General features: G+C 37.1%; 3 protein-coding genes across 3 annotated transcripts; 1 reads left to right on the top strand and 2 right to left on the bottom strand.

The window, feature by feature from the left end:
• The first annotated feature begins 3,195 nt into the window (after positions 1-3,195).
• LOC109012723 (protein SRC2 homolog) lies at positions 3,196-4,429 on the top strand. The gene has a single exon (XM_018994516.2). It carries the CDS (start codon positions 3,386-3,388, stop codon positions 4,274-4,276), a length of 891 nt encoding a protein of 296 aa, XP_018850061.1. The 5' UTR covers positions 3,196-3,385; the 3' UTR covers positions 4,277-4,429.
• A 2,330-nt stretch (positions 4,430-6,759) lies between these two features.
• Positions 6,760-20,227, bottom strand: LOC109012743 (putative protease Do-like 14). The gene is made up of 12 exons (XM_035695618.1): positions 20,065-20,227; positions 19,507-19,652; positions 19,270-19,369; positions 18,945-19,064; positions 18,664-18,849; positions 18,442-18,569; positions 10,933-11,144; positions 10,619-10,700; positions 10,285-10,427; positions 9,548-9,668; positions 7,453-7,545; positions 6,760-7,026 (listed from the first exon to the last, which is right to left on the bottom strand). The coding sequence occupies exons 2-12, from the start codon at positions 19,519-19,521 to the stop codon at positions 6,910-6,912; spliced, it is 1,317 nt and encodes a 438-aa protein (XP_035551511.1). The 5' UTR covers positions 19,522-19,652; positions 20,065-20,227; the 3' UTR covers positions 6,760-6,909.
• A 34-nt stretch (positions 20,228-20,261) lies between these two features.
• LOC109017111 (histone H2A.1-like) lies at positions 20,262-21,507 on the bottom strand. The gene is made up of 2 exons (XM_018999420.2): positions 21,209-21,507; positions 20,262-20,690 (listed from the first exon to the last, which is right to left on the bottom strand). Exons 1-2 carry the CDS (start codon positions 21,410-21,412, stop codon positions 20,457-20,459), a joined length of 438 nt encoding a protein of 145 aa, XP_018854965.1. The 5' UTR covers positions 21,413-21,507; the 3' UTR covers positions 20,262-20,456.
• Positions 21,508-26,454: the final 4,947 nt, after the last annotated feature.

Consider the following 26,454-nt stretch of genomic DNA (forward strand, 5'->3'; position numbering starts at 1 on the left):
CCATAAGCGGCCAATTTTAAGCAAAATTTGGGATGAAAGACGATGTAATTTGAAAAGGTGGATACTCGAAATGTAGTGCAAGTGATAGTGGCATCTTGTTTATCTCTAATTTATTGTTAACGTATCCATCCGCTCACGGAGACTCTGTTTCAGACTCTGTTTTAAGTCCAAGTGGAACTTTGCTCAAGCGTTTTGCACGGCCGGCTTCCCCCCCATCAATACATTAAAGGCCGGCTTTAGTTAGATTGTTTGGAAAAGACTCGCACCAAATGAAATTATAGCCCCCCCATCGTTTTCGTCACGGAATGGGCCTCTAAATGCATTTTCTTTTATATATACATAAAAATAAATAAATAAATGAAGGTGTCCAATCTGCTGCTATTTTAACTTGTAGAAGATGAAGATGAAGATGAGAGGGCACGTTGCTGTTTGCTTTTGATAAGATTGAAAACATGAGAGGTAAAGAAAAATTGAGCCTTCCAATGGTGGGCCCCTCCACCCCACCAAATCCGTAGTCAAAAATAAATAAACGTGGGCTGGTGGGGTGGGGACTTGTGACTCTTAAACAGAGGCATTGTTTTGCCATCCAATTAAAAATTTTCTTTGGGGATTCCTTGCTGAGAATAACGCTCCCAAGTTGCACCACCGTAGCAGTGCGGTAATGCCACTCCCAATCAATCAGTTTCAACTTGGAAGGATTGTGATTTGTGGGCGAATTCCATCCATTCATCCACTATCACCTGCCAAATTCCATCAAATTTCCTTTATTTATTAGTTCTTGAAATTGGCTTGGGTCAATGCTCAATGGCTTAAAGTCTTCATTTTTAAGTATATTTCTCTTTTAGATTTTATCATCTTTATTCACATACATTATGTATGCATGTTAAGTGTTTGATACATGAAATTAATTTTTTTTTTTCCTAAGCAAGCAAGCAAATATATAATTCAGATAAAGGAAATGAGATACATGAGTATGGTTCCCTAACAAACACCACATTACAACAACTCCAACGTAAAAGTGAAAAGAAAAAAAAAATTAGGACCAAATACTTTGTCCTCACCCATACAATACAAAAAGGGTGATGTCTTAAATAATGGTTGTTTACAGTTCGCACAGCTGTGATAACTATAGAGTTATCGCTGGAGGTAGTAGAAGTTGAAGGTGCACTGTGATTTGTTGTTTTAAGATATTTCCTGAAAAGACTCGTATTCATTTCCTCAATATCATCAGTTAGAAAAAATAAAAATATAATAGGAAGGCTAATATCGAAAGAACTAGATTGTGGCGGGCCAAGTTTCTCCACGAGCACTTGTGGTGGCGCGTGAAGACCACGCGCCGATGATTGTGAGATGGAGTGGGGCATATCTAGAAAATCTTGAGGTAGAGAATCTATTGGTGCAGCGCGTGTAGCCGATGGACGCATTATGGCACAGTGACGTGTGATGACAACGCCTGGAACAAGCCGCATGGGAGCGTTACGCACCAAGATTTTTGTCTCGATTCCGCTTAGTCCCATTAGATTGGCGGGGGCACGTGTTTATAGTCGGTCATCGGAGTACAATAGATTTGACCAAAATGAACTAGTGGAAAAGAAATATAATAATTAAAAAGAAACTATCCTGAAAAATATATACTCATATCAATACTAGAAAAAAGAACAGAAAGGAGAATGAGAGACAAGGCTCCACTCTCTTCTCCGATGGAAACAATCGAAAAGGATGACTAGCTTTTCTAGAGAGGAGGAGCTTCTCTTTCTTAAAACGAAAATGACAGACTTTTTAAATTCACATGAAACTAATTTAAATGTGTTATTCAAACAAGTTTGATTAAACACAATATTAAGTTAAACATAAGTGTTAAAGACATAAAGGGATTTTATAAAAATAAGATTTACTTTATAATTTGAGATATTACATCAAAGTATATTAATTTATAAATTTAATTTTATAAAATTATTTTATAGCTAAAGCATTTGTCTAAATTAAAAATCATCGAATAAGTCTTTAAAAGAATAATTGTAACGCCAGTACTAAAGTTTACACGCATACGTTCACATAAATAATCATTAGATTTTTCGGTCATTTCAAAGAAAATAAAGAATGAAAGAAAGAAGAATTTGTATATGCAAATTGCAGGTACACGTCACACGCTGACGAGAAGCACCTTGAAAACATCACGCTGCTGAGGTTTTTATGATATTTTAATGGTTATAAGGAGATAAAAGGGACACTTTATTCCTCCCATTGGTACAGACAAAATACAAGCGTTCCTTACCCGCAAAAAACGCGTCTTCTAATAAATCAGGCAACCAAATACCTAAAAATAAAAGAGAAATAATATTTATAATTGTGAATGTGTAAGTGTGGTGTAATCATTTTAAAAAAAATAAATAAATATGAGATTCACATAAAAAGAAATTAATTTTTTAATAGTAGATCCCACTCTTTTTTAAAATGACTGTACGACGTTTACACATTCTACAATTGTATATAAAATTACTCAAAATAAAAATTATTTAAAATACACTTAACTAAAATATATCTCATCAGCTAAAATAGCTTGAAACGATAATACAATAAACGCTATTTGAAGTATTATTTGAAAATTTTTATATTATATATTATCATAATAGTATAATTTAATTTATAAAATTTAAATTTTAAAATTTTTCTTTAAAATTAAATTATGTTACATAAATAATATGTGATGTAAAGACATTCGAGTAAAACTATTTTACAATAAATATTACTTTTCATCCTCTCTATTTAGTTCTTACTTGTATGTTAAAAATATAGGTTTAGGTTATAAAAGTTTAGTACTCTTTTTAAAAATTAATTAAATTATTTAAAATGAATAATTCTAAATAGCATTATGGATTGTGAAAGCATCGTATAATTCTTTTAAAAAATAGTAGTGTTTACCATTAATAAAAGAGAAAAATAATATTTACAGTCATATAGTATAAATTTATTTTTTTTAAAATGAATGCACGACGTTGACATAATTTATAATTATATCTAACATTATTTTTTAAGATTTACCTTTTTTTTTTTTATGAAAGATTTGTATACCTTATATCTAAACTTATTTAGTTTAATTTCTTTATAAATGTAAATATTTTTCGAGTGTTTTTGTGCGCGAAGCTAACATCTTCCTAAACGGAATAGAGCAAGAATCGATTATAAAGATTTTACGCGTTTTACAGCATTATTATTATTATAAATTTATATAATCCTCCGTCTTTGCAGATTCTTACCCAACGCCAACGCAACTTGCTTTCAACTTTTCTCCAAACAATCACCAGCCCTATATATATTACAAATCCAACCCAAATTTCCATACATAAAAGTCTTTGAATTTTCTTTTCATCTTCTTCTTCCAGTTATGGAGTGTAGGACTTTGGATCTTGTAATCAAGTCCGCGAAGGACTTGAAGGATGTCAATCTTTTCTCCAAGATGGACGTCTACGCCGTCGTCAAGATCGACGGCGACCACAACCTCAAATCCTCTAAGCACAAGACACCCACCGACAAAGATTGTGGGACAAGCCCGAAATGGAACTTCCCTGTCCAGTTCACTGTCGACAACGCCGCCGCACAGCAGAACCGCCTCACCCTCGTCGTCAAGATCAAGTCCGATCGGAGCTTGGGGGATAAAGAGATCGGCAAAGTCAACGTCCCTATCAAGGAACTCTTGGACGTTTTCGGAGAAGCCAAGGAAGCGAAAAACGTGAGCTATAGCGTCACCACTCCGTCCGGGAAGGTGAAGGGCACACTGGATTTGTCGTACAAGTTCGGGGAAAAGTTTACCGCCCCTGAGCAGCATAAGAACAAGCATGCGGAGCCGGCGCCTGCGTACCCGGCTGGATATGCGGCGGGATCTAGTGTGGCCGCAGCGTACCCTCCACCCGGAGCATACCCTCCTCCTGCGTATGCGCACCCGCCTCCGCCAGGTGGGTACCCACCTCCAGCTGGTGCGTACCCACCACCACAACCAGGAGCATATCCACCGGTGGCGGCGGGATATGGAGGGTACCCACCTGGGGGATACCCGCAGTATCCACAGTACCCACCACAAGGTGGATACCCCCCGCAGACCGGGTACGGGTACGGCGGGTACCCGGCACCGGTGCAGCAGCCACAGAAGTCGAAGATGGGTGGGGTTGGGGGGATGGCGTTGGGAGCTGGAGCGGGATTGCTGGGTGGGTTGATTATTGGAGATATGATCTCAGATGCTACAGATGGCGGCTTTGACGACGGCGGCTTTGATTTCTAGTTGTTGTTTTTATTTAAATTTTGTCGTTCAATTTCGTTTCAGATAGATAATGGATTTCTGGGTATCTGTAAATGGGAAGCATGAGTATGGCTGCGTGATAATTTCTTGCCATACTAAATAAATTTGACGTATTTTCCATATCTGATACAATTAGTTGTACATGGACTGATTTAAGCTACCTCTCTGCAAATTAGGCTATTCGAATTCGAATCCGTTTTCTTGAGACTTCTGGCAACAAGAGTTAGTTTGTGAGTTCTCTTTTCCTTCATGAGATCTCAGAAAAAGGTTTGACCAAAAAAAAGGGAATCATACCATTTGGTGGAGGATATCCTATTCATATTCATGCGTTTGCTGTCGACCTCCCAATAAAAAATTCCCTCCACTCTAGCGTGGACCCTACTATTATTACATCAGTTTTTTTTTAATCATTTTAAAATTTAAATTTAATAATACTGTACATCTTGACTCCATATATCAAAGATGTCCATTTGATTTCATAATTATTTTTAAGTATTTTTGAATATTTTATTTTTAAACATTATTCAAATGCAATATTTTTTTATCTAATCATTCCAATTTTTTTAAACTCTCAACATATCATAAAAAATAATATTTAAACAAATTTTTAACTTTCATAATATTTTTTCTCAATTTTTTTTTTCATTTTCTAAAATTCCATAAAACATTTTCATTCAAATCATTCAATAAAATTCAACTTTTTAAACAACAACTTGTTCTCCTCTAAATACCAAAGAAGAAAGTATGCAATCTTCGTCCCTCTCCCTTTTTTTTTTTCCAAGCATTGCTATTCATAAGCCCATACACCACACACCATAATTTTTTTTTTATTTTCTTTAATTTTTTTAAAGTTTTTTTTGGTTTTATTATTCTTAAAATAATTGAATTATTCTACTCATAATTTTTTTTTTGATAAGTAATTATTCTACTCATAATTCATATACCACACATTTGATAAGAGAATAAAATTAAAGAAATCATAAAAAAGATGGTGTGTGGTGTATGAGGTTTAAGAATAGAATTTTTCTTTGTAGAGACATTCTATAACTTAACAAAATTAAACGATGCTTGTGGACAATTAGATTAAGCATTAAATACAATGAGATTCACATATTGTATAGATATTATATAAATTGTAAGAACGTTCAAACCAGAAAATTATAGGGCAATTTGATCTTGTGCAGCAGAATAAGGTAATGAAGTCTGTCAAATATGAATCCAACTCTATATTTAGCTGCAACAAGTCCAAGTAGAGCGTTCTTGTGCAAAAAATGACTTCCCATTTTGCAAGGATCAATGCCAATGAGGCAAAATCCCCCTCTCGCCTGACCTTTTTGACAATTCACCTTTAAAACAGAAGTTTGGCATGTCTACAGCCAGTAATGCTCTTTGGGTAACAAATCAACAATGATTTTTCTCATCATAATCCTAGTATCATAAGCAACCTTAATCGTATGATAACTTACTATTTGACACAATTGCTGATGATAGACAATTCCATACTGAATCCAAAGAAGGTTGGGAGCCAATCTATAATCCATTAAACATTATCCTAAAACTATCTAAAGCAAGTAATCTGATTAAGAAGTACTTGAAGGAACTCCACTGACTGTTAAGAGATTATCTTATACTCAGATTTAACCCTGTACTAGAAAAACTATTAGGAAGAGTTTGTGTGTACTTTTCAATTTAAGTTTGGGGAGAACATCAATGTAGTAGATCCATTGATGTTGATGGTGTAGCAAATTAGTAATGGTGGCACATCACATTCATGAAGTAATCTAAAGATTTATCTTCTCAAAGAATTCTAGTGGATCGTAATCCTATCTGCTTGGAATATCTTCAAACAATTTTGCTAAAGCTTGGCTTGTTTAAATCATGAACATTTATAATCTGTTTTATTGTTAATACTATTTACAATTGTGTTCCAATTACCCATTGTTCGTCTCAATATTTGGTTTTCATTGGGATTTAATGCCCTTCCAATAACATTTGTAGAACATTTTCTGTTTGATTTATATGCTATAAAAATATTCATGGGCATAGTTGTTCTACATGCATAGACAGACTATAAGAAAGAAGAAACTATCCCAATTCAAGCTATGCTGGAAAATTTTCCCCAAACAATAGGTCAACGGTGATGAAGGGGTTGATGTGGGTGTAAAGGTCTGTTGAATACAAATAGGGTTGGAACATGGTACGTTTTCCCCAAATGTTGAGTTGAAGGCTTGGAGTTCTATGCCTAGAGGAGAGGTATGGAGAAATTATATACATAGAGAGTAGAGAACATACCTAGCGTAGGTGCCTGAAAACTTGGTGGCAATTTTCTAAGTGTTGCTTGTGTTAATCAATTCCTACTGATAAATACGTTAATCTCTGTCAGAGTCTGAACTAGAAACGAAAAGTTTTCTTATATTTTTCTCTAAATTTTAAATGAGCCATGTGATTTCCATGTACACTTAGGATGAAACTCATTGGCTGTGAGGAAAACTAAAGACTTAAAAATGACAATGAAATTCACTGGCTGTTTTACAACTTTCAAAATCACCAGTACAAAAAACTATATATCTATATTATCTATGACCAAAAGACAATGTTCTGGAAAGAAATATATTTCACATATCTGGATTGGAATCTTCTGGGATTACAGTCAGTGTCACCAAACTATCATTAGCCCTTTTCACAAGTACCTTCAAAGGTACTCCAACTCTGTCTCCCATTATCTCAATAATCTGCAACAGATTCACCAATCATATAGACCATCAACAACACAATCAATTAAAATGTAAGCATCAAACTATATCACTGAGCCAAATTATAAAAAAGCTAAAGTTTTGAACCCTATCTTTATTTTCAATTGAAATTTTAGCACACCAGATGTCTCGAGTTCTATTTTCTTTCTATATCCTTCGATTTTACATCTCAGTCCATGAGAATTAAAGTCATTCAAATGTAATTAGGGTTTAATCACTAAAATGTGAATGACTAAGGATAATGCAAGAATGATCTACAATGAAGGAATATAGCTCCATAATACTGAACTCTTAAACAGCCATTAGACATTCAAATGTCTTTTTATTGCTAACTGCATAATTTATAACTATGACATCCACAACAAGTGATGATGACGGTGACAATGATGAAGATGTGCCAACTACCTCATTGATGCTTGCAACAGGCTTCCCATCAAGTTCAATAACGATATCACCTGGACGGAACCCAGCTCGATCAGCAGGAGATCCAGGAGTTACCTAGTCAATCAATGGGAAAACCATCAAACAAGCCTTCTCTACGAAAGGTAGCATCATCTCTAATTTTTCCAAGTCTCAAAATTCATGCATAATCCAAAAAATCAAATATCATTTAAGAGGAAAAAGAGAATAAAATTCCCAAATAATATAAAATCAATTCCCATGTCAAGGCAGTTGCATATTAATTTATATCAAGTGGAAAACAAGAAAGTATCATTTTTTCTGACAGCACAGCTTTGGTAGGAAGCCACTCACTCCATGAATCAAACACAAATCTGCATTTGATTGGCGTGAAATAAACTCGTCCATACATTTCTGACCGTGCAAATCAAAGCCAATTAAACCTATATAATTATGCCCAATGGAGTACTTAATCCACATTCTACCAGACAGATCCATTCCTGTTTCTACTTAAAAGACAAGATTGTTATTGAGAAAAGGACACAAAAGGAAGGATGAGGTGAGTGGACCATATGTGGTGGGGCCATGGAAGCACATTAGAAGAGGATGGGATACATATTCAAGAAAAATCCGTGTTGCGGTGGGTGATTGACCCAAAATCAAAATTTGGCACGATGTATGGTGTGGCGGTAAGACACTCAAGGAAGCTTATCCAGAATACTATGGTATAGCAAGAATGAAAGAAGCCAAAATTTCAGACATGCACAAAATTGGGAAGTTGACACTTTTTTGGAATTCTATGATAACTCTACCCGTATGATGGGGAGTTTAAGACAAGATTTTATAATGCCCCTCTAAAAAAAGGAAGTTCACAGCCCACTCTTTCTACCAAGGCATGACTACGCATAATACAAATCCATTCCCATGGAAGAGTATTTGGAAGACAAAGGCACCCCTTAAAAGACATTTATTTATGGGCGGCATCCTTGGGGAAGGTCCTCACACTAGAAAACTTAAGGAAACACTGAATCATAGTCATGGAGTGGTGTTGTATGTACAAAAAGAATGGAGAGTCTGTCAACCATCTATTACTTCATTGTAAGATTGCCATGACCTTATGGAACGAATTCTTTGCTCAGATGGGATTAGCTTGGGTGATGCCGAGAAGGGTGATTGACCTCCTAGCTTCTTGGAGAGGCATTCAAGGCAACTCTCCAATTGCAAGAATATGGTAAGTTCCAATACGTTTATGTTGGCGTATTTGGAGGTCGAAGAATGCAGAAAACTTTGAAGATCGAAGGCAGTCAATGAATGAGCTTAGAAATTTCTTTTTCAATACATTACTCCATCGGTCATTTGTACTTAATTTTAAAGGGATGACTCTCCATGAATTCCTTGTATCACTAAACTAGCTTGCATTGGCGATGCTTTTGTATATGTCCCATATACTTGGACTCTTGCCTATTCTTATGATCAATAAAAATTTTTTTACCCAAAAACAATAGCAGTATACCATGTGACTATAAGCAGGCACAATCCCAGTTTCTAGGAACCAGTGATTGTAGAAAGTCTATTGTTCACTTACCATCAAATGAATGGATTATAACAAAAACTGAAATCACTAAAAGTAGCCAGCACAAATCAATTGGTACAAGAATCAGAAAATTCTGCAAGTTTGCAATGAAATTAATAAGACATATATGCAGCATCGCAGAATTAAAAAATAAGAAAATTTCATCCTGGCAAGAGCAATATATAATATCAGGATCCTCTAGATTTCATAAAGTAATCTATGGGATGAATTTCTCTAAACCCAACCACTACTTCCAAATTTAAAGAGAGTGTTTTTTATGCAACATTTAATGCGACATTTATCACTTTAAAACTCAAATATATCATTTAGTATTTCTCATATTTAGCACATTGAATTTTTACTTGAAGTGGTAAAGCATTCATGTGGCAAAAATCTTACCATTGAATTTGAAAGCAATGGTTCGGAACTTGGGATTTAAAGAAATCCACCTAGTAATTTACCCTAGGAAATCCAAAGGACCTTAATCCATGATATAAGATCGAGGGAAACAATAATTAGAGTACATACCATAGGTACAAGAATTCCCTTATTAACATTTGGGAATGTGGCGTCTCTTTCTTTAAGCTGACTAATAATCATATCATTAAGATCAACCATTTTCAATCCAAGCCAAGGCCGAACAACCCTTCTGCAGAAGATTACCATATATTAAAATTCCTGATAATAAGAATGTTTTCAAATGAATATTTAATTTCTCTTGGGGTCATAGAAAAAGGTTGGGATAGAACCCTTGAGTAGCATGGAACACATGTAATCCTATGTATTAGTAGGGACCGATAGTGAAGTAGTACAAAACTTAAGCTCGGCTTAAACACCTATTGAGAGGGATAGCAGCAGGGTTTGTTATTTATTCAGTCCTAGGCAGCTACAGGTATGTACTGAGTACTTACAATGCACAACTTTATACACAAACACTCTTTTAAAGCTTCATAAGTTCACGCACTAGCACAACATAATCCAAGCATTAGAGGTGCAACATTTTAACACAATGTGCAATGAGGATTTGACACAAGTGCAGATTTTATTTCGTCAACACAACTTTGACAGAAAACACAAGGATATATACATATACGATTTCTTCAGAATTGAATAATTATAATGAATTTATACAGATACCTTTCAAGGTTTCAACTTGGACAATAACTGAAACATTCCAGGTGCAAACTATACATATTAAATTCCTAAAGAATGATGTGATTCAAAGATTAAGATAAGCAGCCTCCTACCAAAATATAAGAACATACCCACTTTTTTTGAAGTGCTTGATAATTTTAGAGACTGAATCGATTGGTACAGCAAAACCCAATCCATCAGCAGCAAGCACTTTCATAATATTTACACCAATTACTTCTCCATCAACATTGACAAGGGGCCCTCCAGAATTTCCCTACACCAGATTAAAAAAAAAAAAAAGAAGAAGAAGAAGAAGAAGAAAGAAAGAAAGAACCAGTATCAAGTCTATATCCATGACAGGACTCGAACTGCAACCACGTGAGAACCACTTCAACCATCTCTTCAACTTTAAACAATTTTAAGACATGTGTTCATGTGCGCACAGAGAGAGAGAGAGAGATTTACTCCATTAATCGCGCAGTCTGTTTGTAAATACTCTCTCTGCATTCCACCAAGGCCCAAGTCACTGCTTTTACGATCAACACAACTACACGCAGAGGGTGAAAAAATATGAGGGAAGCTTCAGTTTTCTTTTCCATTCATCCAAACACTACTATGAGCTCCATCATATTCTACCATGATCCAGTGCATGATATAAGTGGCAACTATACACACACACACACACACACACACATATAAGAAGCAACTGAGTGCTTCCTATACATGCGACAATATCTGGTCAAAAAAATATTGTATTGCTTGAATTTCACACTGAATACCTTACAATACCAGCTGTGATGGTATTCTGAAGGGAAAGCGGACAGCCCATAGCAACAACCCAATCCCCAGGACGGAGCTTACTTGAAGAGCCAAGTTTTGCAGTTGGGAGTGGGGTTTTAGAACAAATCTTTACAATTGCGATATCAGACGGTAAATCAGCATTCACAACAGTACCCTCAAATGTCCTACCATCTTGCAAAGTCACATCAATCTGCAAGAAATAGTTGCTATTATAAATGGATTTTTTTTATAGGTACAAAGAGATAAATAAGCTAATATAAATGGATGTTAACAAATACAAAGTTCTAACGCCATTTAATGATGTCTTAAAGAGTCTAAATAAGTTAAATTAACAAACAAGCTATGCATCCACCACATATAGATTCGCATATGGCAAAATAATGATAAAGAGAGACTGCAGGCGACTCTATAACACATTACTCAGAAGAATTAATTGTTTTTAAATAATCCCTGGACATACAACTAAGAATTTATAGACTGTTTCATATCTACATTCATTTTTTTTTTATCAGTAAAAAAGAGAGATATTATATATATGAATGAATAAACGTAATCCTTGTACACAGGACGTATACAAAGGAACTCCTAAAAACATTCTAAAGGCTAATTAAAGACAAGAATTCCTGAACATTGTCCCCATTTAATACAATATTGGAAAACCAACACATTAGAGTGTGGAGAAAAAAATTCTTCAACTCAGTACTTGTGCGTTCCTTATCTTCAAAAACACGGGCATTCCTTTCCATCCAAATACACCACATAATACACAGCAGGATCATCTTCCACACCGCTGCCACTTGATTGCAACCTTGCAGCTTTGACCAACATCCCAGCAAGTCCACCACCCGCTTAGGCATAACCCATGCAATATCAACCCTCAGAAAGATCTCATCCTACAACACCCTTGTTACCTCACAATGTAGTAATAGACGGTCCACAGATTCTCCATTCTTCTTACACAAATAGCACCAGTCCAATACTATGCATCCTCTCTTCCTCAAGTTATCAGTGGTCAGTATCTTCCCAAGAGCTGCACTCCAAACGAAGAAAGCTACTCTAGGGGGCACACGAGCCCTCCAAATATTCTTCCAAGGGAACGGAGTAATCTCAAGTCGTGTTGTCAAGATGCTATAATACGCCTTGACTGTACATAACTTATAGTTATTAGACCTCCATTTCAAACTATCTCGCTGTGTTGCTGGAATCTCCGTGAAATATAATAAGCTGAAAAATTCTGAAACAATAGATAATTCCCAATCATGTAGGTCCCTATTAAAAAGGATATTCCACAGATGCATTCCATTAGAGAATATACGCACATCAGCCACTGAAACTTCCCTATCAGCTGCAATGGAATATAAGGTCGGAAAAACTCTTTCCAAAGCCTGGACTCCACACCACACATCCCTCCAAAATCTGATGTGACTGCCCTTGCCAACTACGAAGCGAACTTGATTTACAAAACCTGGCCACCCCTTCCTTATATACTTCCATAAACCCACCCCATAGCCCCCACTTACTTCCTTAGAGCACCACCCACCCCAATCTATCCCATATCTAGCATCAATAGTATCCCTCCACAATGACCCCTCCTCCAGATGATATCTCCATAACCATTTTCCCAATAAAACTTTATTGAAAATTCTCAAATTACAGACACCCAACCCCCCATTCACAACTGGGGCGCATACAGTCTCCCATCTAACCAAATGGAATTTCTTCTCCTCTCCCATTCCACCCCATAGGAACGCCCTAAAGAGTTTCTCCACCCTATTCACCACCCCTACTGGCATAGGAAACAAAGATAAAAAATACATTGGGAGATTACTAAGAGTACTCTTGATAAGCGTGAGACGGCCCCCCTTCGATAAGTACACTGGTTTCCAACCAGCCAGTCTTTTCTCTATCTTCTCCACTATCCCATCCCATATAGCTTTATTCTTGAAAGATGCTCCCAAGGGAAGACCCAAGTATTTCATTGGAAAAGAGGCCACCTTACAATCCAATAGACTAGCTAACCTGAGAATATTAGGAACTGCCCCCACAGGAACCATCTCAGACTTGCCTAGATTCACCTTTAGCCCCGACACTGCCTCAAAACAAAGTAACAATGCTCTTAACGTTTGGATCTGGCTACTCTTTGCTTCACAGAAAACTAATGTATCATCTGCAAAGAGAAGATGTGATATGGTGATAGTGCCAACCTCACCATTTCCCACCTGAAAACCGGATAAGAAACCTCCCCCAACCGCAGCCTGCACCATCCTACTCAAAGCCTCCATAACTATGACAAATAAAAGAGGAGATAAAGGATCTCCCTGTCGAAGGCCTCTTGAACTAGCAAAAAAACCAACAGGTGTACCATTAACCAAAACTGAGAAACGGGCGGTAGAAATACACTGACGCATCCATGCAATCCACCTAATCCCAAAGCCACATCTCTCAAGCACATATAAGAGGAATTCCCAATTCACATGGTCATAAGCCTTTTCCATGTCAAGCTTGCACAAAACACCTGAACCTCCCTCCCTTATCTTGTAATCCAAGCATTCATTTGCAATAAGTACTGAGTCAATAATTTGTCTCCCACGAATAAAAGCGTTCTGGGACTTGGAGATAATATGTTCTAATGCCGGGCTAAGCCGGTTAGCAAGGACCTTCGAGATTATATTATACACACTACTAACCAGGCTTATCGGCCAAAAATCTTCAATAGACAAAGCCCCATTTTTCTTAGGAATAAGAGCAATAAAGGATGTATTGATGGATTTTTCAAACTTCTGAAAGGCATGAAATTCGTGGAAAACCTGCATAACATCATCTTTTACAATATCCCAACAAGTTTGGAAGAACCCCATTGAAAAACCATCCGGCCCCGGCGCTTTATCCTTTGCCATGCCAGCTATGACCTTGTGGATCTCTTCTTCAACAAAAGGTCTCTCCATATTACTCACACTCTACGAATCAGTTTCCTCAAAATGCAAAGCATCAAGCTTCGGCCTCCAACTAATTGATTCCGAGAGAAGAGACTCATAATACTGTACTATGTGATTTTCAAGCTCAAAAGGAGAAGATATCACCTGAGATCCTGATTGAAGTGACTCTATGACATTGTTCCATCGATGTGAATTAGCCACTTTGTGAAAAAACTTCGTACATCTACCACCTTCTTTCAACCAAAGTGCCCTAGATTTTTTACGTCATGAGATCTCCTCCGATAGCAAGACCCTTTCCAAATTGGCCATAACCGCTCCCTTCCTCAATAACACCTCCTCCGTATTATCTCCCAAAAGCTCTTTATTCTCAAGTTCTTGCAGTTCCTCCAACAGTGAAATCTTTTGGTTGTCAATATGACCAAACACCTCCAAATTCCACTTCTTCAAGTCTTGTTTCAATGCCTTCAACTTACTTGCCAAAATGTAACTTGGAGTACCGACAAACTGATATGAAGACCACCAACCACTAACCCTCTCTACAAACCCATCTGCTGTTAACCATATATTTTCAAACTTGAAATACCGTCGTCCCCTATGAATACCCCCACAATCCAAAAGGATAGGATAATGATCAGAACTGACTCGAGCTAGTCTTCTCTGGCTTGCTTCCGGATATTTAGCTTCCCATGAAAGAGATACTAAGAATCTATCCAGTCTCGACCAAACCCGCCCATTTGACCAAGTGAATTCACCCCCTACCAAAGGGAGATCCATAAAATCTAGATCAAATATGAACTCGTTGAATTCCTCCATGGCCAAAGAATGACAATAGTGTCCAGACCGCTCACTAGGAAACCGAATAGTATTAAAATCACCCCCCATGCACCACGGCACCTCCCATAAGGAGTATACTCCCGCCAACTCCTCCCACAATCTTCTCCTGTCCCGATCCACGTTAGGACCGTAGGAACCTGCAAATGCCCATTCCCATCCATCATCCACATTTTTAAATAAAGTCGCAACCGTAAACTCTCCAACACATTCCTCAATCATCTCAACCACTCTTTTATCCCACATAAGCAATACTCCTCCAGAGGCTCCCGAAGAGGCCAGATAAGTCCAACCTACATATGAACACCCCCATAAACCGCGCACGAATTTCCTATCAATAAAACGTCTCTTTGTTTCTTGCAAACACACCACATCACCCTTCCACAACCGCAATAAAGCTTTGATTCGGAGGCGCTTATTACGATCATTAAGCCCCCGGACATTCCATGATAAAATCTTAGGCTTCATAAACCACTATGTTACCCCTCCCCCTCGACCGATCCCTTCCACCACTCCCTTCTTTCACATCATAATTAATAGAGCAAGTTAACTTTTTAAGCTCCCTATCCCGCTTGGAGGCTGACTTTGAATGACTAGCCTCAAGTGCTACAAGGAGGGCCTTAAATTGTTCTTCGTACCCTCCAAACGAAATCCCAATGACCTCCTGAATTTCCTCTACTTTTTTGAAAACCCACTTTGACGAAGAACTCCCATAATTACTGGGTGGGAGTGTGCACAAGGGTGTTAGAGTGACCCCCTCTTCAGCATTACTGACTGAAGCAAATAAAGCCAATTCCGAGCCACCTACAACTTCTGATTCGACCCTAGGTTCCCCTGCATACCCCACAGAAACATCAACACTTGGTTCCACTGTGTACCCCTCAGAAACAACCAACCCCTGTTCCAACGAAACTGCAGAACCTCCCTCCCCTACACACAATTGTTTCTGAGCCTCCTCCAACCCCAACCCGTGAACCATCGACAGACAAAACCCACTCGTAGGCTCCTCTTGAACTCTCGGAGCCCTCAGAAGGGAGAGCCCATACTCCGGCAAGTGAGACTGCACAAAAACCGCTGCTGTCCCTTTGTCCACCTCACACGACAGCTTCTGTGGCTCCTCCACTGACAACCTACAACACGACGACGTAGGAATAGTGGGTATCGGCCCTGGCTTAGTCGAAACCATGCCTTCCTCGATAACCTCCCGGCGAGGTGCCTGAACCGGCTCACCCTGATGCTCCTCGAGGGCGGTCGGGAGTTTCTGTGCCGGTACCGTAGCCATTCCGGCACGTATCGGCGTCCCGGGAAGCTGCGCAAGGCATTGACCCGAAATATCGAGTGGTACCCGAGTCGCCTTCCAAGCCAGCTTTGGACCCGCAACCTGACCCGGCCCCTTGGCCCTTTCCCCCTTCGCCAGCCCAGCGAGCTTCCCATCCCAGCCCAGCTTTCCTTTCTTTATACCCAGCCCAGCTTCCCTTCCCGGCCCATTACCCGCATCCTTCACTCCCTTTCCCTTTACACACCGTTTAAGCTCGAGCAACTCTTCCAACAACAGCCCCACTTTAATCTCCATATTACACAGACCCCTTAACAGGAATTCTTCTTCTGTTTCACTGCCTCTGCACGATCTCTGCACAACCTCTGGCACTATAGGCACCGCTCCACTCACCTCTTGCTGCCGTACTTTCTGCACTTGAAGGACCTCACTGTACGACCTTGAGGCATCCACCATCAATGAAGGAGCATCAACCTTGGCTGCCTGCGAATGCCATGGGAGTGCCCTCACTCTGTTACTCACCCCCGAAACAGAGGGATGAGCCATGAACTCCCTCAACTTATCTCCAAATTTCCTCCACCCCTCACCCTTCCTGCCCTCTGGAACCACTAACATTCCTCTCCTCTTTTCATGCCCAAAATCCGAAATGGAGAAATATCTTCCATTGCGGTTACACCCACTCTGTATCATTAAAACTGCATTTCCAGTTCTACGAGTTCTAATAAACTCTGAAGTGCCCAAAGATGCAGCACACTCCCTCACCATCAAACCCAACCACCCCAAAGCCTCATGCTCTAATGAAATGTATTTCACCACACGCCAACTACTCTCGGTGATTCTCCACCACCTATCATTCTCCCTACTGAACACAAATACCTTCTGTTCAATGAAGACCTCTGTGCTCATACCCATCTTCACCCTACAATGCACTATATCGAGAATCTCCAATCTATAACTTAACTCCACTGAACTACATGCTAAACACCACAAGGAACTACCACCATAGACGACCCAACACCAGAAGCAAGACACAAGAAAACCAAGAAAAGAAAAAAGTGTTCGGAGAGAAAATTCTACAAAACCCTGTTGCAAAGATATTCATATCTACATTCATAAAGAAACTAATATCACAAGAGCATGCATAATGGCATGAGGTGTACCATAACTTTTTTTTGATAACTTTTGTGGTGTACCATAACTATAAAGCTCTCTCTTGTTTTTTGGAAAACTACATTTTGCTGCCTCCAACACTCAACATTTTACATTTTGCATACCAACTATCAAAACTGACACATTGCACCCTCAAGCTCCAACCGTCAAGATTGAACCACGTCACTTATTTTCATCCAACATAACTACCAAATTTGTACATGGGTGCTATTTGTCAAATTTGGTAAATGAGAGGTGCAATGCATCAGCTTTGGTAGTATCGGGCAAAGAGTGTGAAAACCAGTTGGGGAGAGTAAAGTGTATTTTAAACTTTTCATGTTTTGCTATAATAATAAATTATAAAAGCACGTCCCTTCTTGCACTTGGGAACCAGTGCAAACCTACCACAGAAAAAGGTAATAGATCCTAAAAGATTCATTTTTTTAATTTTACTATCTTGTTTGCTAGGAGAGATTTAGGGCTCGTTAGGACACTTAGAATATCTTAGAATATCTGTGAATGATAGTGAAATGGTTTGAGTTAAAATGTTTTATTAGGTTTTGGGAAGGGAGAGAGAAAGTTGAATAAAAATATCATAAAGTTAAAAAATTGTTTGAATATTATTTTTGTTTTGAAATTTGAAAGTCTTATTGTTTTTTGTGTTTCGTTTGGAAGTTTGGGAAAGTTGTATTGGGTTTTGTGTTTGGATAATGATCAAGTAATGATTAAATGAAAAATTTGAAATTGAAAATATTTTTTGCTTGAGTGATGTTTGAGAAGGAGATATCTGAAACAATCTAAGAATACCTGAGAATACCTCAGTGTCCAAACTAGCCGAAGATAACTAAGCCCCACCCCAGGCACTAGCACCTAAAAGGCTAAACCAAATCCTAATATAATGACCGTATTGTGGTGTAATATGTTCACCAATATATGTCATCCTTTGGCATAACATACTCATTACATATGATTTCAAGTTTATAACATTTTAAAGATGCTTTCAATATCCACATATCCACCGTATTTCAAATCTCCTATTTGGCTATTTGTATCCTTAATGCTGGATTGAAACTAATAAAGAAAATCAACCAGGGGGTGATTAAGGTTGAAAGGAAAGAAAGGATGGGTCATGCAAGATCAATTAGATGAAAGATTTTCAAGATCGAGTTGGCTGACATTTGCAGGTGCCTGATATTCATGGAATATTCTCTGGTAGAGGGGAGTCGAGGTGGAATTAAATCACTATTATAATGAAATAATGACAGATAAATTTACAAAACTCCAAAACCACTGACCTTCCCCTTGGATAAACCCCGCATTCCTTGAAAATCAACCACAACATGAGCACAAGTTAAAATTGTACCATCCTTATCAATTATAGTTCCTGACCCTATACTTTTTCCAGTAGTAAGCCCATAGAAACCTACCAAACACAAAGGTTACGAACAACTCTGAGGTCCACTTTCTCAAAAACAAAACTTAATTGCAAACACATAAAGAAACCAGAAATATAATACCCTGTGGAACTGAGAGATTGACCACTGCAGGGCCGATTCTAGCAGCCGCATTTGCAATAGTATCTCTACCCAAACAATTGCAACATGGTTTGGGGTCATCTCTAAGTGCCTCAGAGGCTTCTTTCTTTATATCCGAATCTGATGATGGAACCGAACCAATTCTAGAAGAAAATAACGGAAGCAGTCCTACAATTTTAAGGTAGAATTGAACCCAGCATAAAAACATATTTAACTGAAACAAACTTTCAAAGAACAAAAATTGTTACTAATAAAGAACAAACCAAGTTGCCAGGGATCTGATGAAAGAGATGAAGGGCGAGGAAATGTGTCTTGTGTAATTTGCAATGGCAACCATAATGATTCCCGCAGTGGCACCGGAACTTTCAAAGATACAGTCGTTCCTAACATTGAGAATAACAAAAGCATAATTGGAGTTGTGGTATCTTAGGTCGAATGTAAAAGAAAGAAAAACTTGAAACAGACTAAACTTAATCATAGTTAGGAATCGAAGTCCCAATTTTTTTTGTTCATACCAATCAAAGAGAAGATAGAAGAATTCTAAACCAGAGAAAAACAAAATAAGCGAACAAAACAAATGATGCTCACTGGCATTTGAGTTGCTCTTTGAATACAACAGACCCGACCCGGCAGCAGCGACTGCTAAGAGCCGGAGGAGATATCGTCTGTTGCAACCTGAAATATTCCTCTGCCACAAAAATGGTTCATGAAAAAATTACGCCATGACGAATGAAAGAAATTTATTTGAAAAGAACGAAAAAAAAGATGTCCGTGATGTTGTTAGGAACTGAAGATAGGATAAAAGAAGATTACGAGGATTGGTACCATTAAATAACTCATGACTACGATGTTGTCAAATCTTACGCGTCTTTAGGGTTCTTATGTTGGTTGTACTTTTGTCGAATTGAAGTTCTTCAACTCTTCTTTCTAGTCGGCAAAAGGGTCCGGACGTTCTCTGGTATTTCTAGAAACTGAGACCCAAAACGGCAAAACCCAAACAATGTTTAAACATATTAACATTTTAATTAATAAGTCATTCTTTCGGCATGAAAACTCATTCTTTCGGCACGGAAAACTCATTCTTTCGGTAATTTAAAAAAAAAAAAAAAAAAACTTCAATTGATTTTGACAATTTAAATTTATAAATTTCTTCAACATATTGAATTCTACGAAATTAACAATATAATTCATATAACTTTCACAACGACTTATAAATAATAATTTATTTAATTTAACAAAAACACGATCAAACTTGGTCAAAATTATAAATCCCAAAACTTTTTAAGTAGCAAAATCGAATCCATCCATACATAACGCTGTATAAGGCAAAGAATAGATGTGTATATCCAGAAATATTACGGAAAATATCAGAGAAAAAGTTACTTTAGAAATCCTTGATGAATGTAATAAATCACCCCAAATGACACTGAATTGTGGAAGAGTGTGAAATCCTCTCCCTTCGTATTTCGACTTTCACGCGACGTATCATTTGGGACACGTATTGTTTCACCGAGTAAAAATACTCGATCACATCGTAAATCAAAGTAGAATAACGACTAAGCGTAAAGACAACATGAACATAAAGAAAACCGATAGATTTTCATTAACTAGTTTAACTTTAAGCAACTACAATATGCACCAGAAACTTCCAAGCAAAGAGGATACTAAATTAGGATTAAGATCTAATAATAAACAAAACAATCTCATACACAGAGATCATTATACAAAAAGAGGGCTTTCTTTTCTTTTTCTTCCCTTGAACTATCTTTACTAGACTAGGCCTTTTTGGGGGTCTTCTTGGGCGATTTAGATGCTTTGTCAGATTCAGTAGCTGTTTTCTTGGGCAGCAAGATGGGGTTGATGTTCGGTAGAACTCCGCCGCTAGCAATGGTTACCCCCTGTAGCAACTTTCCCAGTTCCTCGTCGTTCCTCACGGCCAAAAGGACATGCCTCGGGTTTATCCTGTTCTTCTTGTTGTCACGTGCCGCATTCCCTGCCAACTCCAGCACCTGCATTTCACCGAACACAAATTAGCGCCTGAAACCGGGGGACAAACTATTAGGACTCGAAAAGTAACACATCACAGAAAATGAATCCAACAACGACAGAATGATTCCGAAAATATGTATTTCATATCCTAGCATCTGGCTCCCTCTCATTTTTCTACATTTAGCGACATACGAAAAAAGTTCACCAAGATAAACTTAAGAGCCATACAGAAAGGATTTACAAACATCATCGAGAATCAAAAAGAAACTGAAGTCCTATCTGATAAAAAGAAAATAAATGGCGAAACGCCAGACATGCTCATCTACATTTCCTTTCTCTCAGTGTCTACATGATCCGGGAAGAAAAAGCGAATACTCCATTTCTCGCTGTTCTATTTCTCAGTGTCCGAGCAACAAACACAGGAGCAATTTTCAAAAATAAAAATAAAAAAACAAACACAGAAGCGAAAACTAGCCACTGGAGATGTAAGATACCAAGGCCAAAAAGATCAAAAGATGTATCGAGGATCTAAAAGTACCTCAGCAGCGAGATATTCAAGAACCGCGGCGAGGTAGATCGGAGCACCAGAGCCTGTCCTCTGAGCGTAGCGACCCTTCTTCAAATACCGAGCAATCCGACCAACGGGGAATTGAAGACCAGCCTTCATAGACTTCGAGACCGACTTCTTCCTGTCTCCACCTCTTCGTCCTCCCGCTCCCCTCGACGTCTTCGCTGCCTCCATTGGAAAGGGAATCGAAATGTTCTTTGATCAGAACTGAGAAATGCCTTGGAGAGTGAAACTTTCGGAGCGCTAGTTTTGAATTTTGCTTGGAGTGGTGTGGAATGGAGAGGGCGGCATTTGATTTATAAGGGGCGTGAAGTTGGAGATCCGGGTTTTTTGTGCTTAGATTGGACGGCTGGGAAGCTTGCCACGCTGGCTATCCGGGTGTTTTGGTTTCAACCAATGGGTTCTTCCTCTATGTACTTCGAATTATGGATGTAAATTGACTAAACGGTCCTCTAAGTTGGATCTGACGGTTGAAACGCCTTCCACGTTGGCAATCCGTGGGTTTTGTCGTAACCAATTAGGTTGTTACAGCTGTGGTAATAAAAATATGCGTCCGGTACAGGGACGGGATGGTCCAGATTTTGGATGGGTCTGCAATGGATAGAGATCTAACGGTATAAGAGGGGACACGTAGGTGACGCATTAATCGACTTAATTTTAAAGTAAGATAAATAATAGATTTACTTTAATACAACTCATCATCTTAATTATTATTATCCTATAATGTAATATTAGATAATTAAAAGTTATTTATTATATTTCACTTATAAATTTATATATAATGAGATGATGAAAAAATAAATGATAAATAGATTTTTTCTCCTATTATATAAGAAAGTGCTAGAGCCATAGTGGCTTTTGACACTGCTCACTGTGAAGGTTAAATGTCTTTTTTTATGTATTTTTTTATATTTTTAAACATTCAAAAAAAAATTTACTATATTATTAAAATATATTTTCTCAATCATTAAGTTAAAAAAAATGGTATTATTTCTCCTATTATATAATATCTTGTTTAGAATTTTGTAATAAAATAATATTATTTTGAATTTTAATTTGATTTTATGGGTTTAAATTTAATAAAAAATATTATTATATTTAAAATTTAATATAAATTGTAAATAAGTAAATAAGTTGTAAATATATATTAAGTGGCAGCTTTATTTCTTTTAAATTAAGTTTTAAATTTTAAAATGTTAAAACATCAACACATATAAGGCATGTTTTTGAATGCTTTTGATTTCATCCCAAATTTCAGAAATTTTTACGAAGATATTATATTTTAGAATACCCTAAGAACATTGGCAATGGTCTAGTCAAATACTAATGCAAGTCCATAATTTGACTATGTATAAAAAAAATATCTACATTAGACTAACTAAAAGCTCAAAACTTAAGACTTCAGCTACAGTAAAATTAGACTCCTCTTTAAACATAACGAGTTACTTATCATCATTGAAACTAATATTTTATTACGTAATCTATTTTCCCTCGTCCATTTCTCTTTCTTCATCTCATTTATCTCATTTTTCATTTCTTCCTCCTGAAACGTGCAAACACCTCGTCTTGAGTCATTCGTCTTCTTCAACCGCAAGCACCCAAGAGACATGCATCTTCTTCAACCGCAAGATGCATTTTCTCCGTCATGAGTCCACGTAGCCGTCGTCTTCCAACCCAAAAGGTAATTTCTCTTCCTCACTCCTCTCTCCCTCTTCTCTGCTTAGATTTCATCTCCCTCTTCTCTTTCTATATTCTCTCATTTCATCAAGTGATTTTTTTGTATTAGGGTTTGCAATGACCACTTTGTCACAAGGTTGCCTTGCCGGTGAATCATCATCCAAAAGGTTACACATTTCCTCCACAAACTAAAATTGAAAATCGCGACTTGGGTATTTCCATATAACTAATTTGTGATTTCAGTATTTCGGTACTTTAGATTTTCTTAATTTCTTAAATTGCCTGTTGGAATTATGTTTTTTGCTATACATTTGTTTCTTCATTTGCGATTATCTTCATACTATGCATTTGGTTCATTGTATTTTCCTATGCATTTGTTTCTGTTGGAACTCTGCATTTGATTATCCCCATACTATGATGCATTTGGTTCTTGATTTGCGATTATCCACATACTATGCATTTGGTTCAGTGTATTTTACTATGCATTTGTTTCTGTTGGAATTATGCATTTGGTTCTATTGGAACTCTGTTGCAGGGCACGAGTTCAGGATGAGCGACAATGCACACATTCGAGAAAGCTTCCTTTTCCACACCACAAATAAAATCTAACCTTGGAGCCATCTTCTACCTCAAATCTTGAACTTTAGTTTTACAGTATTCCTACAATAGTGTATATTGTTATATTCTTGGGTTTAGTGGAACTCCCCCTCCCACAATTATAAGTTGAAAAGAATAGATGATAGTGGATAACAATATTTAGCCAAAAAGAGAACCTAAAAAAGCTGAGAAAGAAAGGGAGAGGAAGCAGAAGTCGATGAAAGGCAAAGAGGTAGAGATCAAAATTGCGTTAGCTAAAATGATAAAGGATAGAACAACGACCATGGAAGAGCGGAAAAATGCTATGTTGAAGGCAAACCAAAAAAGTGAGAAAGCATTTGAACTAAATAATAAGAAGTCTGAACTATAGGAGAAGAAATTTGAACTGGAGAAGAATAATTTTGAACTAAAGATGATGATGCTAGATGTACATGGCATGAATGTCATGCAACAAGAATATTTTCGTAATTTTCAACTAGCAATTTTTGAGGATTCAAAGTCTCTTTCTAAAGGTACATCTACACCTCATTCGACACCTTATGTAGGTGTCTAACTTCTAATATTGATAGTACTAAATTTTTTGAGAATTTAGTGGCTGGGTAGCAACTAAATGATTGAACTGTGTATATTATTTTTGTACTAGAAACTAAATTGTGTTGATAATTTGTGGACTGTTATCAAATCTGTATATATATTATTTTTGTTGAGAATATCTTCTATTAAACTAAATTGTGTGTCTTCATTATTTGTGGACTGTGGACTTTGTTTTAACTTGTTGCTTGTAAATACATTTTTGTTGTAGTTCCCTTCTTAGTATTTTTAGTAGGACGGAATTTTAATGTAGTGGACAGTACAGTCAATTACTAGGTAGAAGATAACATTTGAATCTTTTATTCCTTTTCATGAATGAGAATATAATTTTGTCTCAATTTCTTCTGTATTTTGATTTCCTTTGAAATTTTTACAATATATATTATGTACAATTCTAATAATTTCCTTTTTTAGTGTTCTGGTGTTTTTACTGTATTTCTTTACTTATCTTACTTGAAATCGTCTTTGTTTTTAGGTTTTTCAATACTTTCAGCCATGCTTTGTTGTAGCTTCTCCATTTTTATTACGAAGTTCATGGATACTAGCTATCCTAACGGTTCTAATTTTTAAGCTGCACACTCACTTGTATTGTTGTCTTGATTATGCTCAGCTCTATCTCTCTCACACTATTTTGATGTCTATATTTGCATGATTCATTGTGAGATTTGATTACACTTGCAATTTTATTGAAAGTGATATTATATAGTAATATGGGTGGTTCAGCCATGCATTTGTTTGTATATTAGCATTGTAGTATTCTAATGGATGCGGTTAAATATTTCGGTTAATATTAGTATGAAATGTTAATATTAGATTGTGGAAACAAATAGTTGGAAAACAATATAGATTCACCTGGCCAAAAGTTAATGCTATAGCTAAAACTTGAAATTCTAGCCATAAAGTCTTTCGATTATGATAAATTTTAACTCCAATCAAAACCAGGAGTCTAGGAATAGGGTGAACTGTGAAATTACAAAAAAATTATATGACTTAAACTCTTAAGAATGGTTTAGACTAACTCTTCTTCATATTAATGACAATAAGCTTTTGACAGGCAATTTGGAGTATTTATAAAAACTATTTTACAATATTATGTTCAATCATCAGCTTTGGAGAAAAACTGTACATAATGGACTGAATGAAATGTGCTATGGCCCATGTAATGCAAAGCGAATGTCTTAACCATTTGATATTTGTCAAGATATATGAACCAACCGCGAATAACTTATGAGACGCGTTACAAATTGCACCCCCCACCAAACCCATCTTATGCTTCGGCATTGTGCATGAAAGTAGCTTGGCATTGATTAATAAACTATATATATATATATATATATTAATTAATTTCCATGGGCGCATGCCTCTACTCATAGAGCAGTCTTTAATGGCTTCTCTATTTTGCAATTTTTAGAACAATATGTCAGAATAGACTTTCGTTGGATTATGTAAAATACATATGAGTTCACGTGCTTCTCTATATTTAACATGCACTAACCTCAAGTCGGGCCTTGAGAAGCAGGCCGCCGGCCTGAGTCCTCATTTGACCTATACAACATAATAGCATCAACTTCATCAGGAAAACTGCTAATGATCTTCGTTTGCATTATTCTGAGATTAGCAGCAAACTCCATTGCCTCATTCATGGCAGCTCGAGCACCTTCCAATGCCTCCACAAGTTCCTTATTGGCCAAGTAAAAAGAGCATACTTGGCTTAGAATTCGGTCGTGTCTTTCTTGGAACCTCAACACTCTTTCTTCTGCATGTTCCAAGGCCTCGCTAATGTGTCTTAGTTTCTCTGCTGTGATTTGTTGTCTCTGCCATCTCTTCAAGTTGGACACGCAGAAGAAGAAGGAAGCGGAGAAGCCGATTATGGCAAAAACGATGCGGTCAAAACCCATGAAAATATTGATTTTTTATTTTTCAATTTTGCTGAATTAAAACGATATGGGACAATGTAAAAGGACAAAGACAGTACTGTCTTAAGATTCTTTCCTTTCATGGAGGGGCTTAAGCATATGGGGTTGCTTTGTGAAATTGTCTTCGGTATCGTTCAATTGTTGCCAATATCTTTTCTGGATTCCCTTTTCCCCTCCTACTATCATCCGTGTTCGGAAATAGAGCATGGCAAATCCTATAAATACTCGAGGGAAACAAAAAAGTAAAGCAAAACGACAGTAGCATAGATGTTTTCTTCTACTGAGTGATGATAAAAAGAAGTCACCACCTCCACTCTAGTTAATGACCCTTGCGGTTGGATAGTGAGGTATTATGTGAATAATAGTGAATAAGTAATGAAAAAGTAATGATAAAATATTAAATAGTAAATAAAAGTAGGTGAAAAATAATAATAA

Source organism: Juglans regia, chromosome 11, assembly GCF_001411555.2.
Source record: "Juglans regia cultivar Chandler chromosome 11, Walnut 2.0, whole genome shotgun sequence".
NCBI classification, from domain to species: Eukaryota; Viridiplantae; Streptophyta; class Magnoliopsida; order Fagales; family Juglandaceae; genus Juglans; species Juglans regia.